Source organism: Ceratosolen solmsi, unplaced genomic scaffold (assembly GCF_000503995.2).
Source record: "Ceratosolen solmsi marchali unplaced genomic scaffold, CerSol_1.0 scaffold7, whole genome shotgun sequence".
Taxonomy (NCBI): Eukaryota; Metazoa; Arthropoda; class Insecta; order Hymenoptera; family Agaonidae; genus Ceratosolen; species Ceratosolen solmsi.
In genome coordinates this window covers 97,027-119,532 of record NW_011948413.1, presented here as the reverse complement: position 1 = coordinate 119,532, position 22,506 = coordinate 97,027, and the positions used below count along the sequence as shown (strand labels likewise).

The 22,506-nt window shown below is 21.9% G+C and overlaps 1 protein-coding gene across 3 annotated transcripts; it reads right to left on the bottom strand.

Annotated features, from left to right (window-relative positions):
- Window positions 1–141: 141 nt before the first annotated feature.
- sage (salivary gland-expressed bHLH) lies at window positions 142–22,028 on the bottom strand. 3 transcript variants are annotated; one of them, XM_011505426.1, is made up of 4 exons: window positions 21,878–22,028; window positions 6,964–7,114; window positions 6,305–6,520; window positions 142–690 (listed from the first exon to the last, which is right to left on the bottom strand). In XM_011505426.1, exons 2-4 carry the CDS (start codon window positions 7,070–7,072, stop codon window positions 230–232), a joined length of 786 nt encoding a protein of 261 aa, XP_011503728.1. In that variant the 5' UTR covers window positions 7,073–7,114; window positions 21,878–22,028; the 3' UTR covers window positions 142–229. The 3 variants fall into 3 exon arrangements, with proteins under 3 accessions (XP_011503728.1, XP_011503719.1, XP_011503737.1); XM_011505417.1 differs by lacking the exon at window positions 21,878–22,028 and adding an exon at window positions 8,081–8,244; XM_011505435.1 differs by lacking the exon at window positions 6,964–7,114 and having other exon boundaries at window positions 21,878–22,027.
- Between the last annotated feature and the right edge of the window lie 478 nt (window positions 22,029–22,506).

The following is a 22,506-nucleotide window of genomic DNA, read 5'->3' as shown; positions in this document are numbered from 1 at the left end:
TTTTGGTTAAAAATTCTTGGGTTAATATAAAACAACGAAAAATCAATGTATCGGTTATTGAAGTAAAATAAAACTGGAGAATGCGTACAATGTATAATTTAAAAAAGCTACCTCTCTACCTGTAGTAGAACTATTGCTATAATCTTTTAATTTTTGAAAGTTTAAATTATCTATTCATCAATAGACATTATATATTTTATTCACTCAAGGTTAGAGAGATTCGCGTATGTTAGGATCTTGAGATGTAAGTGCATTGATGTTGTTGTTCCAAGTGTTCCTGATGTTCGAGGTTCGGGATCGGTCTGAGTGGTGGCAGGGAGGTGGCATTTATTGGATTTAATCCAAAAGTTGAGTGATAGTCGTAGCGGTAATAAGTATAGTCATCCCAGCGTGGATGTCGCTGAGTCTCGACGTAGGGAGTAGCAGTAGGAGTTGGACCAAGGTAAGTTGATGGTGGGCCTAGGTTCGGTTGTCTGCTTTCAACGTTGCTAGGCGTACCGTAAATGTGCTGTGGTTCAAGCAGGCTCTGTAAATGCCTGATGTACATTATTGCATGACGTAGGGACTCGATTTTGGAGAGCTTTTTCCCAGGAGGTTTGCAGACAGGTAGTTTGGAACGCAGCAATTCGAACGCTCGGTTCATATCGCGCATCCGTGTGCGCTCGCGATCACAGGCCGACTTTTTGTAATCTATAATTAATCAGAACATTCTGGTTTGTAACTTAATATTTCTACTAATATACATACCATATGTTTTATTATAATTATAAAAAAAGTAGTTACTAAAATAAACTATGTTTGTTGTAAGATTTGGAAAGAATTTTAAAGAGAATTTTAAATTAGGTGGCTACAAACATCGTATTTTATTAACATCTATTAGTTTTAAATTGAATGAATGATTATTTTGTATATATTTTATAAATACAATGAAATTTTTATTTCGTAATTTTTTCTTTAATTATATTATGTAGTCTAGAAAATCAATTGAATATATATGTTAAGAAAATTAGAACATATATTAATATAGCAAATTAATATAGTAATCAAATAAACGTATTATCAGAATGATTAAAAATATTATTACAACAATTATAATATATAAACACATAGATGTTTATTTAAATATGAAAATATTTTGAATCAAGAATCAGTATTTATAATTGTAAAAGATAATATTTAATATCTAGCATAATCCTATTACTTACAATGTTTTATTAATCATATTTATCCACTATATATATTAATAATAATGGTGATAACATAATTCTATATATATTAAGTATATATAATTTTTATAATTTCTATGGGTTACTCACAAATGTGCTTTTAAAGTCATGTGAAACCCGATTTGTACTTGATAATTTATCACAAATGCTTCCTGTAAATGAATCGATATTTATTCCTGCGTTACTTTTTACTAACTACGTTAGAATATATTTTTTTGTAATATTTCTAAAAATAAAATCCGTAAGTAATCCTAGAATCGTGTACAGTAAGTCTGAAGTAAATTTCATATAATAATGATGAAGAACACATATTTACATAATTCTATTTTCTACTATTTATTACTGATTTTCGAGTAGTTTTTCACACAAACCTTATAAATTTATTCTTATAATAAAGCATAAAACTTTGTAATAATGGTTTTTAATTAAAAAAAATTAAATTTTATATTGATATATCAATAATAATTATTAAATGAATATTTGTTATTTAGTATATGATTGATGTAGTTTTTCTTTAAATTTACAGACCCACCCACATGCACGCACGTACGCATAGCCGCATACACACGAGCGCGCGCGCGCGCTTACACACACATATATGTCAAATATACGCCTTACATAATATTTGGAGTTGTTTATTGCATAAATTTATGTATGTTTTTAAGATATTTCACTTTCTGTGTAAAATATTAATTAAATTGACTTGTTTTGCAAATAATTCATATATACATATATTACAAATGTAAAATTTAAAAATGTTAAAATAAGATAATATTTGAAAATAATATCAAAATATATATGAAATATATATTTTTAAATGTTTTAAATAAATTTATATAAATTTTAAACGTATACATTTTGTAATTCACATAATATTGATGGGGAATTAATAAATAAAAAGAAACCTACATTATTAGTTAATTTGCTAAGAACTTATAAAATTTCAGTTAAAATATTTTTTATTTTGTTTCCAACATAAATTTTTCTCATTAACAGATAAATTATGTATTTAAATATTAATAAAATACAATGTTCTAAATAATTACTCGTATAACGAAGATTCTTATTATATAAATGATAATTTATCTAATGAATACTTGTATCTGTACTAATTTTATATTATAATTACGTTTCAGGTATGATATTTTTTGTAGATATTTTTTGTAGATATTTTTTACATATAATTAAAAAATGTCATATGCATTAAGTATTCTTCGTTATCTTCGTTCCTTCTAATTAAAATGTATAAGATAATTACACGTGAAAATTAATTAAAAAAAAATGATAACTTAAAAACGAAGTTAAATAAAAAATAAAGACTATTGGATAAATGAAACTGTATCAAAATAGAATATATTATAGTATTCTATAGAATATACAATTTAATTTTTACACAAAATATTTTTGCTTCAATAAAGGCAAAATAAAATAATTAAATCCAAGGACGTAAAATGACTACAGATATCTACTGCTGTTTGTTTTTCTTTAAATATTGAAGAAATATGTTTTAAAGATAAAATTGATTTCTTGAGTAATGTATACATTTTATTTTTTGTAAATTTACGTTCTGTTTATTTATGATATTTAAAAGTCTTAAATGTTAGTATTATTTTGTAGCTAAAATAAAAATGATTAAATTTATCTATTCTAATTAAAAAGTTTATGTATAGTTTATATTTTTTGCAGCTATATGGGTAGTTTGTAAATGCATTTCTTCCTATTTGAATTAATTCAGTTTGTTAGTTATAAATAAATTGATTGATTTTTTTATTATATACACGTATACTCAATTATAAATCATTATTAAAAAAATAAAAAATACATTTTTGTAGAAGCACATAGATACATATATTTTATTAAAATATGTTGATAAAAGTCTAAAATTGTTAAGTTAATATATTTAGAAATTTAAAAAAATTATGTCATTTATTTATAAAATAAAACTTTTTATATATACATTAAATTTTTTAAATTATATGTATATAATAGGTTATCTGATTTTATAATTACATTTATTTGCATCTATTGTAATATCTATAAATTTGACAAATTTGTGTGTCCAACATATTTTTATTGGATAATTTAAAAATATTTTAAGTGAATCATAAAGAAGTATGAAAAATGGTATAGAATTTTATAAATTTAAAACGGACGAATCAGTTATATAAAACATTACATTGCAAATATGTGAACATGTCATATAAATTTATTCGAATAATCGTCTTATTATTTATATTACGAATTTAAATATTAATGGAACTTGTAGCAAATATGATAAAAGAAAACGTTCACCATGCTTAAGTGATGTAAATAAAAGATAAGATAATATATTTGAAGCTATAACCAATATATGCAAAAATGCAACTGAAAGTATTTGTAAATAGTTCTTATAATTTGATTGGAATTTATTGAACTAAAATTAACAGAACATAAATTTAGATTAAGAATTCTTGTATCATATTTAAATTTTCGTATGTTTGTTTTTATCTAATATATCAATTTAAATAACATCACCAGAATATAAAGATATTTTGAAGTTATGAATATAGATTAAACAGTGATCAATCTTAAATTAAAAAAATATATATAAGAAACCACGAATCGAGCATTTATACAGAAGAAAAGTAAAGATTAATGATTTAAACTACGTTACATCTTCTCTACATCTACGTTAATTATTTTATTTGATTTTCTGATACTAATAATACTAATTATAATTAGATTGCTGATACTAAGAATTATGATACAAATTAGAAATAATTTAATTTCTAAATAAATTTCTATATTACCGAATGCTAATATTTAATATTAATATACGATTGTATAATTGTGATTTAATTATGTCTAATAATGTCAAGTGAAATTAAAAATAAACTATCATAATAAATTAGTAACTGATATTAAAAAAATGTTTCAGTCAAACATTACTTATTAACAATTATAGGAAAAATGTTCGGTGTAAGACTTCAATTATTATTTGAATATAAAATAGTTTACATTGGTAATATGCATTTATATATTAATAATATATATTTTTAAACACAAATTTGTCGTTCATAATTTTATTTTATTTTGATTTATTACAATTTTTAAAAAATCTTATTGGATGATGTTTTTAAATATCTGCTAAGCTTAAATATAACACGTTTTTAAAATACTAAAAACTAGTATTTTTATTTAAATGAAAACAATATTATAAATTAAATATTTTAAAAATATCTATTCAAATTCTTTTGAACATTAAATTCTATGGTTTTTTTTTATTAATTTATCAGGAAAAATTTCACTGTGAAAACTTGTTTTAGTAAACTAAATCAATGAATAAAATTTCATTTGATTGAAAAATTTTACCTACATTTTTGACAAATAAGTAAAAATAATATATAATTATATATGCTAAATGCTAAATTGTATTTTTTAATACTTAATTAATTTAGTTAATAGAATCTTTTTATTTATTTAATATTATTATGTTTAATATTTTATTTACTAATTAAATATTATAAATAAAATATAAAAAAATAATTAAATTTTTAATTTACTATTGTAATTTACGAATGAAATATTGTTAAGATATGTTTTTATTAAATTTTAATCTTATATAAAATAAATGAAAGATGATAAAAATATAATTAATTTAATTGTAAAATTATATTAAAATTTGTTATACAATTGCATCTATAAACAATATCTATTTTACATAAATGTAATCTGTTAATCATAAGTTGAAACCGATTAATATAGTTTAAATTTGAATTATTTTTTAAAATATTATTTTTTTTAATAAATACTTAATTTAATGAATGTACACAATTCATACGGAGAAATTTGAAAATGATATTGCATACGTTATGATCGGCTGTCGTATAATTACAAGGATAATTTAATTTTTACGAAGTACTGAAATACTTAATAAATAACTGATAATATTCATTTATGTATATAATATAAATATTTATTTCTTTCTTATCCTAGATACAAAATTAAACGCTTTCCAATGATTTAGTCAATCCTTGTTACACTCTTAGCGAATAATAATTGAATAAAAGTATATCGATAATAGGATAAAAGTTTATACCGATCTGTTATGAGCGCTGCCCAAATAAATGCTTCAACCGCTAAGATACTTCAAAATCTTGATACATAAAATAAATATGAAATATCTATACATAGATAACTAGATATGATAGATGAATGGCATTGTATTTAATGCACCAATGTATCTAAGATTCTAAACCAAATTTAATTTCCGCTTCCAATGATGCCCTTGTACATTTACTATCGTATTTTAAATACAAAAGTAGGCGTAGAGCGGTTTCTATTCGAGGTAGTGACATTTTATTAAGGACTTTTTTGGCATTGGAAAGTTGAGGTACATTGTTTCAAATATATGCATGATTCCATAATTATTAGCAAGAGTATCTTAATTGCAAAATTTGACAGTCTAAGAAGAAACCCGTGAATAATGTATTACAGGCTAGAAAGCTTGAAATCGAGAATGTGTAATACAAAAAAATATACAGTAATTGAAAGATAGCTGATAAGCTTTTTAATTAATTGTTAAAGCAGTTACGGGTTTAACAATGTATGTTATCGAAGTGCTTGCTAGAATGCACTGAAATTACTACTACTAATTTATCGTAGCTTTCGTATTTGCTTTGGTTAATTAAAGTTATTAAATATCACTTGATTCATATTTATTTTTCATTGGTATTTCATATATTTCTGTATTTTTTCAGTACAATATAAAAAAATATTAGTGTATTTAAAAAGTTTTATGCTAACATTTTTCATGAAAAAAGATTTATATTTATTAATTAGATGGTAAATTAAATACATTTAAGTTATAATTTGGTTAAGTTATAACTTTATAATTATATTTTAATTATGTATTTATATTTTTATATTTTTCTTTATATATTTAAATTATAAGTTGGTTAAGTTATAATTTTAGAATTATAATTAATTGGCTCAAATATTTTATGAAAAAACAAAATAAAGTAAAATTTTGTAGTTTATGAGTTGTTAGTAAAAATTAGGTACTCTACCTTATAGTTGAAGTTTTAAAAAATACAAACCCTTTTCTGTTTGCGATGGTTCGCGATGTATGGATTTTAGATTTTTTTCTTGTAATAGGTCCGAATGAGAAGTGGATTCAACAATTTCGCTCTCCAATATACGTATAACTGAAACTACATCAGTGGTTTGATGAATACGTTGATCAAATGCTGCAGCGTCTTGCCATCGCTTTCGCAAATTATGTCGACGAATAGTAAGATCCTCTTCAGTTAACTCTAAAATATTCAGTTCATTAAACTTTTATTCATTTATTAACTAATTGGCTAATGTATACAAAAGTCTACAAGAAATTAATGTTAATATATTGATTTTTTTTATTGTATTAAATGTTCATATATATCAAATGTAAATATATTTACATAAAGTTAGTAACTTAATTATTAACTTAATATTTCAAAGAGGAATAAGATATACAAAGGCAGTCAAAATATTCTAGATTCATAGATATTTATAATTGTATTGAATTACTTTATATAGGATGATATATTGTAATATATAATTTAATTTTCAAAATTTAAATCATAATATTAATAATAATTGAATTATTTTGCACAAATAATATATATGATTCGATTTTCTTTATTTAAAGTCAATTATTCTTATTAAATATTAAATATTATAAGTATGTACAAAACAAATATTTTGTATTATTTGAAACCTGAAGAATGATGAATGGAGTTTGGAATGTTATTTATCGAGCTAAAAGGAGATTCTTTAAATTGAAGTTTTTGTTGCTGTTTAGAATTTTCATCAAGATCCAATATCATCGGCGATTGATTGTAATGATCCTCATTATTTTCATGTTCAGACTATAATAAAAATGATTTCACTTTTATAAAGATAAGTATCCATAATATAAATCTATAATACATTAATTGTGAAAAATTTTTATTTCATAAAATGATGTAAAACATAAAAAATCACATTAGTATTGACTAATATTTTCTTGAATTAAAACATACAATAAAGATATATTGTTATTAATAATTAACTTATATTTCTTTTTAATAAACATCAAAAATTTTTGAAAGTATAGTATTATGGAACTAAAATATTTTTTAAATAATTGCATAAAATTCTTATCTGTTTAATATTGTATCTATTTAATATCTATTTAATACTGTATCATAATCTAAAATTTTATAAGTTAAAATAATCTTAACAATTTAAAATAATCAAAATGTATAATTGATTACAATTATATATTAAATTTAACACGTATGTTTAAAATTTTTTATCATATTTTCTACATATTATGGACATAATTTCTATATTATTTTAATTATGTACAAAATCTCAGAAAGATACTTATGATATTATAGAAGTACAAATGGGGCCAAGATATACATGTGAATTATTATCTGAATTTTTACTACAATATATTCAAAGTATTTTGCTTTCTTTATTATTCAATAACTTTAATTTTAGAGACAGCTTTCTATAATAAAATTTAAAAATACTAATGGTATAAATTAATTCTAATAAAATAAATTTTTGTTAAAATATTAAATATCTTAATTACTTTTCAATATATCAAACAAAATACAAGTAAAATTAGAAAATTATATAATCAGTAATTGATAATTGAGTGATTTTTATAATTCTTAATGTCAGTGGTGGAATCAATTTTTAGTTGAAATTTGAGTTCATGAATTTGAAATAAACTCTAAATTTCATAATAATTTGGAAAATATGTTTAATTTCCACATTTTTCTTTAGAGAAGTTTTTAAAATTGCAGTTATCGCAGAAGTATTCGATTCTTATTAATTATTACCTCGGTTTTGTTTGAAAATCGATTTTGGTATTTCTCAGAATTTCTTTCCATATTTTTAAAAAGTCAAAAATTTTATATTATAGGTTAAATTATTTAAAAAATTTTAATAAAATCAAATAAACTATGAATATGATTGAACAACAGACTCCATCTATTCCCTTCAAAGTTTCTTCTTCTACTAAATTTGTCCTAAGAAAATTGTAGATTAAATGCAGACATATATTATTAATGCTCATTTTATACGTTTATTAAGTATTCAGGTGTTCAAACAGAGCCTCTCATAACTAGTGTTCGGAGGGTTATATTTAAAATTCTGTCTTTTTTCAATAAAAGAAGAATATAATAATACAAATAATACGCGTTAACTAACAAGTCCTTCATCATTCAAAAAACGTACGATCGTTGCGAAACAAAACAATTCCGTATTATACATATTTTTTTTTATCGTATCATTAATTATTATATCAATCTACCTTTACTGTGTTAATAAAGCTATATAAGAAAAATAAAACCGTGAATAGAAACGTAACAAATATCTTTATTGAGCGATAATTGCTCAAAAATTAATGAATAGATTTTGTGCATCAGTATTTATAGTATATTATAATGCAAATATATATACAAATATACATTTGCATATATACAAATGATAAGCATATATATATATATATATATATATATATATATAAATGATAAGCACATATATACAAATGATTTCAGATTCTTTACATGTACAAAAAATGTGACACTCGCAAGATTTTAACTTTGATGTATATTAATTTAAGCATGAGAATTACTAAGTATACTTACAGCTGTGGTATAGGGACAATAATATAAATAAGTATTCAAAATGACACAATAGATCTTTTTTGATGGAAATACTATAAAATTAGTAGCTTATAGAAAATGTGAAGGAAGAGCAGATAAAACCACCCGTAGAACATACCATGGGATTATATTACTTAGTATTTTCATTTTAATGATGTTTTCAAAGCAATAGTTACTTATACATAACGACTAATTTTTTTTCTATTATAATTGAACCATAGTAACTTTTTTATGTACCTATAAGTCATGAATAATATTTAGATCCCTAAATTTTTTATTCATTTTTCTAGCAATGAACATTTTATGTATATTATATTCTAAAACTCATTTTATATATAATTAAAAAAAAAAATAATATAAATTTAAGGAATAAATTTATAATATGTTTATTTTTATTATTCCACAAAACATTTAATATGTATAACTCCATCAATATAAGTATGCTAATATATAATGTATTACATAAAAATATAATATGTAATAGAATATTTATCAATTTATTTCTGAAAAATAGTAATCATTTTATAAAATTATTGTAAGAGCTTCTATTATAATGTAAAAAGTATAGTAAGTAATTATCGCTAAGTAAATGTTTTTATAAAAATTTTTATCTATCATTAAATTAAAAATTCTATTTTATTTATATAGTTTTTTTTAATGCTGTTTTAATAATAAAAATTAATCAATAAAATATTGAAGATAGAATTGGAGCCGAAATTAGATAATTTATTTAAAAATAGTAATAGCATTTTATACATAATTAGTATTGATTATATATAAATCTATTTATAATAGATAATAATGTTGATTAATTAAACATATTGTAAGTAAAAGCATTTTTTAATTAAAATAATATAATTTAAAACGTTGATCAATGTATCAAATATTTAATTATGAATATTGAATGTACTTTTTTAGTTTCATGACATTTTTTAAGTATGTCTATATATAAATTTAAGTTTAAATTTTTATATTACTTTAATTACAACCATTTTATTAATTTGAATTTTTCTAAAGTTTTTCTGAAAATTTAAAGAATTTCAACTTTAAACTTCACATTTAGAAGATAATCCCATTAACAGGATTTCATAGAATTTAATTTATACTGTATATAATGAATATCTAAATAAAAATTTTTTATTTAATGTTAAATAAATAATATAGTATTAAGAAGTTAAGGTATATATTTTAATACGTAATTAATTTTACTGATTCTCACCAATTACATAACTTTATGTAAGGAAGTATTATTATATACCTTTCATTTTAAAGTTTTAAGTTTTTTATTTAAAATTAAAAAATACATTTAATTTTATAAGTTTGAAAAAGCAACAGTTTTAAACTAATTAATTTCATTTTTAATATTTATTTTTTTGTTTTTTTAATTAAAAATTTTTAAACCCTGAATTTTAATACTCAATTAAGAATTTATCATATTAATACACGTATTAATAATTAATTTCTTTCATAAATGAATAATTTTAGTAAAACGTTAAACTAAACATTAGTGTTGAATAATAAGCTCAAATACTTAATCTTAAATACTTATATAATATATATATATATATGTTATATATATATATGTATGTGTGTGTGCGTGTGTGTGTGTGTATAATATAATAAATAATATATACTTTTATAAATTCTCAAATACTTATATAATGGTTTCGGTTTTACAAAGAGAAACTTTGTTCGTTCATCTTATTGTTTCTTTACAGAGAAGTTGCTCGCCATTATTTTTATGCAGAATTTTCTGAGCTAAAATTTTTTCGTAATATACAATTAACATTTTCAAAAGTTTCAAAAGTTATGAGCGTAATATAATTTAATATTAATTAGTCACAAAAAATCATAATTTATAATTTTTGTTAAAAAGCATGTTATGAAAGTTGTTTAGGACGTTTATTTTCCGATTATTAAAATTCATTTTACAATTAAAAAAGAACAATTTAATTTGAAACAGCAGTTGAAGTATTAATGAGTCATGGACTCATGAATAGATGAATCGACAATATTTATTAAATGAATTAAATGTCGAAAAAATTACTTCAACATTATATTATAAATATTAAATTCCTAACATTATATAATGTATGTACATTTCTATGAATTATGAACATCATATTTTTGGCATGGATGTGTAATATATGTATTAATATTAATCTAATTTTTAATCAATAAAATATTATACGCGTGAAATATAAAAGCTCTATAAACTCGCTGGCAATGTTGATCAATTAAAGATTGACTATGCTTATTTAATATTACCAATGTATAATTATAATTAGTGCATGACAACGGGCTTATAAAAATGACGCATTAGTTCCGTTTGCGAATCTCACATATGTGTTGCTATAACTATATATATATTTATAAGTGCCAGCATACGATTAATTATATGTACACAAATTTTTGTGATTAACGATCTTAGATATTTATCTCTAGATTGGGTATTGAAAAATTATACTATTTGATAAAACTTTCGTTTTTATCATATAATAATAATATATTATTATTAACATATATTATAACGTATATTATTATGAGTACAATCATGACACAGGATACTTTCATTGGAAATATTTCATATTTCGTTGTCAATTTTTATAACTTTCAACGAAAATATTTTATTGCAATTATGGAACTTAATAAATCATAGACAAAAAATTATATATTGTATCATATGTATTTTAATTTAATAATTTTGATGAATCATATTCAAAATTTACGAAGCATTTATTTAATTACACTTAATTTTTATAAATATATTTTAATTCTATAAGTTATTTTGTTCATGACTTATATAATTTCCTGAAATAAAATTTTTCATTCTGAAATATAAAACATCCAAATATAGCGATGGCAGAGAATTTTTATCAATTTAAAATATTTTTGGTTATAGTTAATGTTATGATTATAATTTATAAGAGTACTGAAGTGTGAATTTATACATTTTGTCGATTTCGAATCCTAATTAATATATCTAAGTTTATGATATATAAAATATTTAATATAAATGATATATTATTTAATATAAATATATTTATTAAAATTAAAGATATTGATATTTCAATGACAATAACTATTCATGAACCATAAAATAATAAAAAGTTCAAAATAACTGGAAATAATTTGAAGTATTGATATATATATATATATATATATATATATATATATATATAATGAATATATTGATTATTATGTAAAAATGTTTAATAAAAATATTAACTAAATTGTTATCTACTCAAATTCCGTCTCATGTCATGTTGTTGTTGAAATATCTATAAATGCAATTATAAAACAATCGTATAAAGATAAAATTGCACGAGGATTTTAATGTTGATTATTAAGAACGATTATTACAAGATTAAAACTTTTTTTTTCAATGATCCAATTATTTAGTATTTATCTAATATTAATTCACTTAATTTATCTGTAATTAAAAAATTAAATGCTTAATAATAGAAAAACTATATATTCATATAACTATATAAATATATGGAATATGAATACTATAATATTTAATGTTCGTACTTGCATTTTGCTACAAGGTAGTTTAACAGTTTCTGCTATGAAGATGCTAGAGGGCGCATATAAAATTACTAGAAAAATCAAGATTGCTAACAGGATGTGGATTTGTAATATAGCACTAAACTCATCAACATCACATCATGCCATATATCTTGCCATGATATATAATCGAATTACAATTAAATTATTAATACTTCTCATTCGTTTGAACAGTATTATTTTATTAAATTTATGCATAGTCGTATTAAGTACGATAACTTCTATTTAATAATTTTTTAAATTCTTATACAGTTAAACTGATGTTAAATTAATTGTATATATATAATTTATTGTTCATTTACATTGTTTAAAACTTATACTTCAAAAACATGATATTCCATAATAGGTACTTGAATGTTCAACTTACTTTTATAAAGAACATATGTAACGTATTCAGACAAAAATTCTTTGTCGCGCATTTCTACTGCTTCCTTTGTTCCCTCGTCAAACGCGTCATTTTCTCAAACTAATTTATCCGAGTATACTTATATTTTTATTCTATAAATAGACCATTTATATTATGATTTATTTGTTTAGAATACAGACAATTAATATATTGAAATATTTCTTTTACATGGCTAATAAATGTATCGTTATTCGAAAAAATATTGTTAAAATTATGAATGTTGGATATATAAGAATAAGAATATTTTAAATTTGCATTTAAATGTCTGTAGTATTTATACTTGTATTTAGTGCATAAAACTTTCATTGCACATAATATGTAAGATACATAGCACGAAAGATCCTGTCAAAGTTTTTAAAAAATTAATGCACCTTCTAAGAAATACAATATAAACATAATCTTGATTTTTGCAACTATATTCAATCTATTAATGGAAATTTAATTATATTCTATAATACTTTTTAATTAATTTATTTGTATCATAATATTAAAATGATATTATATAGATGATGCAATTAAAGAATTTTGTATTTAAAAATGAAAAAACATGAACTTTAATTTTGTGTATATAATAAGGCTCATACTATTATAATTAAATTTAATATTATTTTAAATTATTAAAATATATTTTTATAAACATAATAGTTTTGGAATTCTAGTGTATTTTTTAATATTTCATATAACGAATATTTCAAATATATGTGTGACGAAGATATAATTTTAGTAAGTTATATTGATTAGATAATTTTTAAATATTAATATTTAGTCGGGATATTATTTTTTAATATTCTTGTCCGTATTTTATAAGAGCTCATACAAAGTCAGTTTTCATTATTGTCTTGTGAATATTTGTATTTAATAACAACAACAACATTATAAAATTAGAACATTAACTGGGAAAGAATTTTTTATTTCTTTCTTAAAAATATTTTACTTTTTAATGTCATGAGATAGGATTGAACAATTTGTTTTAATGTATATTTGAAAAAAATATTATATTTTATTTAATTTATTTACAATATTTTTATTGATAAATGCTAATACGTGTTTAATGAATTAAGAATTAAGAAAGTCTTTATTCTTTATGTTTCTTCATATTAACAGAGGAAAGTTTTTATTGTAAACGAATAGATTTTAACATAATTCTAAATTATTTTGATGTATTATCAATATTTGTGTTTACCATCGTTATAAAATAGTAAAATATATTTATAAAGGTTATAATAATGAAATTCATTTTAATAATACATCAGCATTCTTTTCTTTGCCGAAGGTGTATTAGTTATTAGAAATTTATATAATAATTTAATTGATTTATAGATTTTTATTGAATTACGATTGACATAAGTAGTTATCTCCGCTTCTTTCATTTTAAAATTATATACAAAAAATATATAAAATTATATAAAATTATATAAAAAAATATATACATGTTAGATACATTTTAATTAAAAAAATATAAAAATTTATTCAACTGTTTAACTATCTTTCTAATTAATGTATAATAAAAATATAAAATTTTATTAAACAAAATTTAATATTGAACATTCATCTTTAAATTTTATACAATAATATGGTTATTTTAATTGTAAAATATATTATATTGATAATAATAATATTTATAAATAGTAGTCTAGCGAGATCTACCATTTTTTTATTTAAAACTATTTAAATATTTTAAATTTATATGAACCGTAAACTGTAAATAGTAACAAATAGAAATTCTTAATATTTTCATATATATATATATATATATAATTCTAAAGTCATATATTATTATGTAAAAATTATGTACATTATTATTTATAATGTTAAACTCATTAATATTTTAATGCAAATATATGTATGTTATTTACTTATTCATTCATAAATTTGATTGTATTAAATACATATAAAAATAGATTATTTCGTAACTTTATTTTTTTTCTCGTTACTCTATAATTAATTTTAAATTTATATTTTTTAAAAGTTTTCTAGACTTCATTATTTAAGTGAAATTGATGCTTGAATATGAATATTTATTACGAATGATTTCTTTATTGAAAAATGTAAGCTTATATTATCATCAATTTTGTTAACTGATCCCTATATAAAAATCAATATTAACTGATCCCTATATAAAAATCTTTCAATTCTTGATTTTCTATATTGTTAATTTCATTAAAATAAGTATTTATGAATCTGATTAATTAGTTACAATATTTATTTAATTATACAAATATAATTTAAAATCTATTCTAATTTGTGAATCAATCCCTATTGCTTTATTTTATTATAATTGTATAGTATTTTGATTATAAAAAGTGTGGATAAATAGATTAAAACTATTTGTTTCTAATTTTTTTTTATATTTTTCCTATTTCTATCAAGTAAACTTTGTTGAAATATGATTTAATGCTTTGAAAGTCTATGTTTCATCGTGGTATGTTATATTCATTTAAACTTTGTTGAGATTCATATATGTTATGTTTTTATTTTGGTATTTTCTTTTATAAATATTTCCTTGTTATGATTTCTTTGATAATAATTTTTTCAATATTTTAATAGTATCAACTTTGAAGGTATCAACAATTTAATAGAAAATACACATGTTTGTGTTTACAATCAAAGCAAATATTAGTATATTTTTCAATAACATGCAATCATATCCATTTTTATGGTAGAGGATCGGAATTTTTTAAAGTAACAAGTTTTACAAAAATTAATAATAATACTAACGAAATATCTTATTTATGTTTGAATTTTATTTTATAGTTTGATAAAGCATTATATATATAGCAATATCATCTGCTTGGAAAAATTAATTTTTCTTCATTGTAATTAATTTCCATGTAATAGTCATTTAGTAGTTTTTTAAAGAATTATATGTTTTCATTAATAAGTATTTTTATAAGTTCATGTACTAATAATGAGTTTAAAAGGTATTAATTTGTTTATGCGTTTTGTTTTTTATGTTTTATACCATATTAAAATTTCAGTTGTCATACATCAGTCTTTAAAATCTTTAATGTTTATTGTCATATTATTTTAGAATATTTTCAATATGGAAACGAATAAAAGTTTTAGATAAAAGATATAATAAAATTATTGAATTAAAAATAGAAAAAGAAAAGTGACGTATTATGGATCAATTTTTTGGAGAATTTATTGATTGAAATTTAAAATATTTTTTATGAAACTAATACACATTATTAAATTTTATGTATATTATTATTCTGTTTAGATACATTCATAATTAACAAATTAACATAATTATCAAAAGATATGTTGGATAATTTATATGTTGTAATAAAGCATCTATTTATTGTTAAGTTTCGAGTTGTTCATTTTTTTTAAACATTAAACATATTTTAGCTGTCGTGCATTGATTTTTAAAAAACAACTAAATATTTGTATACTAGTACAAAGTATTTTATTATAATATATGATGTATAATTTTAAATATAAATAAATGACTATAAACGTAGATATATTATATAATGTTATAATTTGTCTAGAGGAGTAATATTATTAGTATTCCATGAATTCAATAAAAAAATTTGCAAGAAAAATCATATGGTATTTATTAATAAAATTTAGTATTAAATAATCTTAAAAAATAATCTTTTTAGTTTTATTAAATAATGATATCATTAAAAATAATGTTCGTAGTATTTAAAAAAATGTTTATACTGCTGTAATAAAGTCAATTTATAAATTATTAGATATATTTAAAAAATAGATTGAAATTTAATTTTTTCTTACAATTTTTAATCAAAGATTCGAACAAAATGTACAGTATATTTGTATTTAAAAATGAAATTATATTGTGACTGTGAGTTTTATTGAATTGAATTGAATTGATTGAATGATATTGAAGCGAATCGAGAAATTAGAATGTGAATGCAATAATGAAATGATTGGCTAATTCAAGATTTTTAGATATAAAAAGAAGCGTTTATTTTATGTTTCTTTATGTTTTATTTACTTATTTGTTCTTTTAACTATAAATTATAAATATTGTTAATAAAGAAAAATTTACTTATGATACATGAACAGCAATATTTAATTTATGAAGATATTGAAAAAATAAGGATAGTATATACTTTTAAAGGCATTAACTAAATAATTAAACTACAATTAAAAATGAAATTTAATGGAATTAATATAATATAAATTAAAATTGTTTAATATTTTACAAATTATTTGGAATAGTAAATATTTTTCTATATATTTTTAAGTTAAAAATTACGATTATGGTACTTTTTAATTATAATTATCATTAGATTTATTTAATTTTATTTTATAGTATTCAGTTCCTTCAACAATCGTTTTTTATGAATAGAGCAATTACATAGTATTCACTTTCAGAAATCAAAATAAAATAGAATTTTTTAAAGTAATTAATAGATATAATTTAATGTTATTTGATGTACATAGTAATTTAATTTCTAATATGTAGTTTTTCTTTCTCTTTTTATGTACATAATTAAAAGTGATTTATGATAAGATCTCGTATTTTAATCCTAATTATAAAATCTACGTTATAATAAAAATCTGTATATTTAATTATGTTCGGGATTACTTAGAAGGTATTTATTTCTATAAGTAATAAGTATATGATGTAATTAGTTCCTTATATAACTTTTTAGATGATTTAATAACAAATATTATTTTAATAGTAAAGATCGAAGCTTCCCTTAAAAATTTGAAAATCAAATGTTTATATTCTAGTTATATTATTTTTTCAATAATAAATTAAAGTAATTATAAAAAAGCAAAGAAAAATAGTGAAGATTGATAATAATTAATTTTAAAAAATGTTCACATATATTTACTATTTTAAATGCAATTTAATTTATAAATATTGATAAAAGATCCATTTATAAACTTTTGAGTGATAAAATAAAATACGTAATAAAAGAAACACACTTAAAGAAAAAAGCATAACGAAGTATATGAATACGTTTTATTGTAAAAATTACGGAAATCATTGTTATAAGAAAACATTACTTAAAAACAAAAATTGGTGTTCAAAAAATAAACGTCACTAATCTGACTCGTGAGCCAAATGTGTTCAATCAATTTAGAACAAAAAAAAACCACTAGATGTGTGGGAAAATGCTGGGCAAGTAAAGGGTTAATGCACTGTTTCAATAATTAATACATTTAATTGTGATGCTGTTTATTCCATTTATTTCAAGATATTTCCAAGTTGGTATAATTAACTGTGATGAGATTACAAATGGCCTTTATATTTCTGAATAATCATGTGGCGTTGAGATATACGTTTATTGGAGAACTAGAGGATAATCAATTCCTTATTCTCTGCGTGCAAGTTGTGAGATTATGATTTACTGTGAAAAGAAATAGGTTATAATCTATTGAATATTATTACTTTGGAGGTTATGGTCGTTGTAGTGCTCTGATCTACCACTACAATCTGGTCGTGTTTCAACTCAACACGTGCTGCAGTTGCCTCTGAATAATGGGCCGTGTAGGAGTCTAAAAAGAGGTTATGCGGAGCTATGCGTCACCTGTAGCGTCAACAACTGATCGTTGCTCAAATGTACTCTACCAGTGTGGCGCGAATAGCTGATCATTGAAGGAAAATGAAATAGCCACTGTGTGGAGTCTACAGTTGGTCATGACTTTTAGAGCATGGCTGGGAAGCTTCAGTAGTCGGACCTTTAGCCGTCCGTTTTCAAAGTAAAGCCGAGAGATGAAGAATCAGTACTAGCGGTAAGTACTTACTTGCAGTGTAGCGTGATTCTCTCACGCCCTCTTCGTTGGCTTGATGTGAAGTTCCCTTTCAATAACTACAGCTCTTTAGTTCTTCCTTGTTTCCAGTCGAGATTACAAGAATCTTAGAACCTATGCTCTTGAGTTTGATGAGATCAATTTTAATTATATAATGATTCACAATCGTAAAAAGAACTTTTACTAGACTCAGCTGAACGACTTTGTCTCTGGTCCTCCTACGTGAGAGTAAGTCGTGACTTGTCCTTTCAATCAGGAGAAGAATAAGAAGAATAAGTGGTGGCCCATTACAATGTCCTTCCTAAATAGTTCACTGACCCAGTTCCACTTGGGACCTCTTCTTCTTTCAATTGTCCAATCAGAGGTGACCTTGGGCAGCACGATGGATTATGCACGCCTTCATTTCCACTTCCTTCCGGGCTCAGACCCGAATATGCTAATCGGGAAAGTGTCGGAAGTGGAGAGCCTTTACTATTGGTCACCTCTCCTTGGTCGCCTCTCCCTTCTTTGGGACTTGGATAGATGAACGGTCCTCTTGGGCGTGGTCGATTTTTCGATGCGATCGACTAGATGCGACATAGTTAGGAACAATGCAAGCATTGTCGTAAGAAGACAAGTGCGCACCTTACGCCTATTGCTTGTTGTCGCACGTGCAGGGTTTTGGGTGCAGTGAAATTTAGGAAATGTTTGTACTCGATAGTTTACGTATATCTAAAACTCTTTCAGAATCTACGTCTTCTTGGCAGTAAACACATAAAGTTTTACTGCACCGGAAAAGCATGAGCACGTTTTTAGATAAGCAAGAGTAAATAAGCTAAATATTCACTGGAGTTTTCCAGATGTATTGACCAACGCATTCTCGAACAATAAGTCTAAAGTAATATTATGTTAGTTTTATATATTTTTTCTAATTTTTGGTGAGTTAATTTAATTTATTCGAATTATATTAGATTTTGGCATTGTTTAAAATTAATAAAAAAATTTTAATCCAGCAATAGAAATAAAATAAAAGAATTTGTTCAGCTGAAAATGCCTAAAGAAGTAATTCCGATTTTTTTAAAAGAAAATTTATAATATTCTGTATATTAATTAATTACAAAATGATAACATAATAATGGAAGAATTCTATATATTATTATATGAAAAACTTTTGTAAGAAATTAAAATAAATATCTTATGCGTAGCAAATAATTTTATTTTCAAATTATTTGATTATTTATTTTAATTCTCATATTTTGCTTTCAATGACTTTTACGTTTTTTGTTTGCATGTCTGGCTTCCAATAAAGCAACGTAATGATTTTTATATAATAAACTAAGAAAATGTATACATATTTTTAGGATATGATATAAATAACTCCTTAGTCTTGACATTAAATAAAGGAAAACTGAAATTTTTAGAGGTACTTTTTAAGCTCAAGTAGCTAAATTATATAATGCAAAGTTCCTAAGATTTAGAATTTATTACCTTACTTCAATTATTAATTTCACGAATACTTTTTCAGTAATTATATGTGTATTTGTTAAATTTTTTAAAAATAGTTAAGTTCAAAATTATTTAAATTAAATAATCTTTATTTTACTATTAGTATTATTATTGAGTAATTGAATCAATGTATAATGTTATTAGATTATATAAAATTGTAAGTTCCAGTATTTCTAATAAATAGACTTTAGTATAATTACTGAAGACGGTGATATGTTTAAATATTGTGCAGCAACAAGTATATCTTATGTGCTGTAACAGGCACGTGATTTGCTATATGTATCTGTTTCGTATATTGAATTTAAGTGAGTGATCACTTAATCAGATACTAGGGTTAATCAGGTACTTAAATTCATTTATTGATAAAAATTTTGTTTTTACAGAGACTTTTTAAATTGTGCTTAATATTATTTAGTATATTTTTAATTCTTAGTTTTTAAATAATTTTAATTTAAGAAAGATGTAAATTATTTATTAGAAATTCTCAGTTATCCCATGGATAAATAATTACATGATCTACAAAAGATTGCAGGATTATAAAAGAAAAAATATTATACGAGTATTATAATGTTTAATAGTATTAAATAATTACATGATCTACAAAAGATTGCAGGATTATAAAAGAAAAAATATTATACGAGTATTATAATGTATAAATAAAAAATAATATAATAAATAAAAAATAATATAATAAAATATAATATAATAAAATTTATTATGATAAAATATATTTTAATAAAATACATATGTAGAAAATCAAATATTCATAAAAGAAATTTGCAAACTGAGTCGAACACTTTTAAATAATAAATCAAAATATTGATATGCTTAAATTATTATATCTATTTAAATTTTTAATGAATTGAATTTTAATGAATTGATTAGTGTTATTATTAATAAATAATAGTTTTGGAGAAATTTTTGAATTTAAGAATTCGAAAATTTCAATCGTTAAATTTTCAAGACAGTTGTATTCTAATTTAAATAATTAAAAAAAATCAATATCAGTATATAATGATAGTTTTCATTATTTTTACTCAAATTTTTGAATAGATTAAATACTTATTTTAATAGACTTAAAGGAGCATAATTACTGCAATTTATGCGTATAATAAGAATAAAAAGTTCTTCTGCACGCGGAGGGAATGGATTTAATTTACATGATCAAAAACGGATAACTAATATTTAGGTGACATTATTTCTCATAATTTGAATGGCTTCGTGTATAACATAATAACAAATATCATCTCAATAACAGTATAGAGTAAACTCAAAATACAAATATACTTTTCACTAAATAAAACAACATTAAAATTGTATCTATCCAAGAAGTAAATTTAAAATACTAAAAAATCTATACGTAACAATCATTGAATAGTTTAGAAAAAAGTGTCATCGGTATTGAACATTGTGAAAGCTTCGTTACGATGAAAATATATATTCACAGGGACATTAATGCCAGACTAGAAAATCACGGGAAAACGAGACTGTCGAAACATGGGTAGAAAGGAACAACGTTTTCGCGTTCAGTGTTGCGTCGCAGAGGAAGGAGTTCTGTATCCTGCACCATCTCCTCTTTGACTTCGGGGAAACAGGTCATCTTGGCAGTTCTACGCCATCGCTTTGCGTGTCCGTTCCTACGGACAGCAGCCTTCCGCGCAGTATTTATAAAGATTAATTGTTTTACAAGATGGAATGTGTTGCTATACGTGAGATTAGCTCTGTGAGCTGGGCTTTCTTTTAATATCGACAATTGTTAATGATTTTACCTTTGTGCATCCTCACGACTGTTTTCGTACTTCAGGTTAGTAGTTGTTTACTATTGCCCAGCGTTTTTTTGTTGTAAATTTTCATTCGCATCTAGTTTACGTTAAAATTGATAAATACATGAGACATCAAGTATCATTGAATTAACTATTTAGTGATTGTATTATTTAATCTCTTCAATGAAAATACTGCAAAGAAATTATTTAATTTTTGTGAATATATTGGGATAAATAAAATCTCGAAAGAGAATTTATCAGTTGTGAACAAAAACAAAAAACTAAAAACTATTATTTATTACAATAATGTTCAATATAATAATTACAAAAATAAAATTAACAACTTTACTAAATTTTATCTTGAACCATAAATTTTATTTGTTGATTTTTGTAGAAAAAAATAATTTGTTATTATATTTCATACAATACAAATTTAATGAAATTATAATTTATGTAAGTTGACTTTATTTTGAAATTCGTAGATGATATAAATTAAAATTATAAATTCATTAATAAATTGAAAATATACAAATAATATATACATACAAATTAATGGACATAATTTTCATTTTAATAATATACGCATTATTCATATATATGTAATAATTAAAAAAAGTAAATTTGAAATTTTTAAA

Coding starts and splice junctions, on each gene's coding strand:
- sage (XM_011505417.1), bottom strand. CDS start 8,131: ATGGAAAGAAATTCTGAGAAATACCAAAATCGATTTTCAAACAAAACC. Junction 6,521..6,963: donor CTCCATTCATCATTCTTCAG/GTTTCAAATAAT, acceptor TGAATATTTTAG/AGTTAACTGAAGAGGATCTT. Junction 691..6,304: donor ACCATCGCAAACAGAAAAGG/GTTTGTATTTTT, acceptor GATTAATTATAG/ATTACAAAAAGTCGGCCTGT.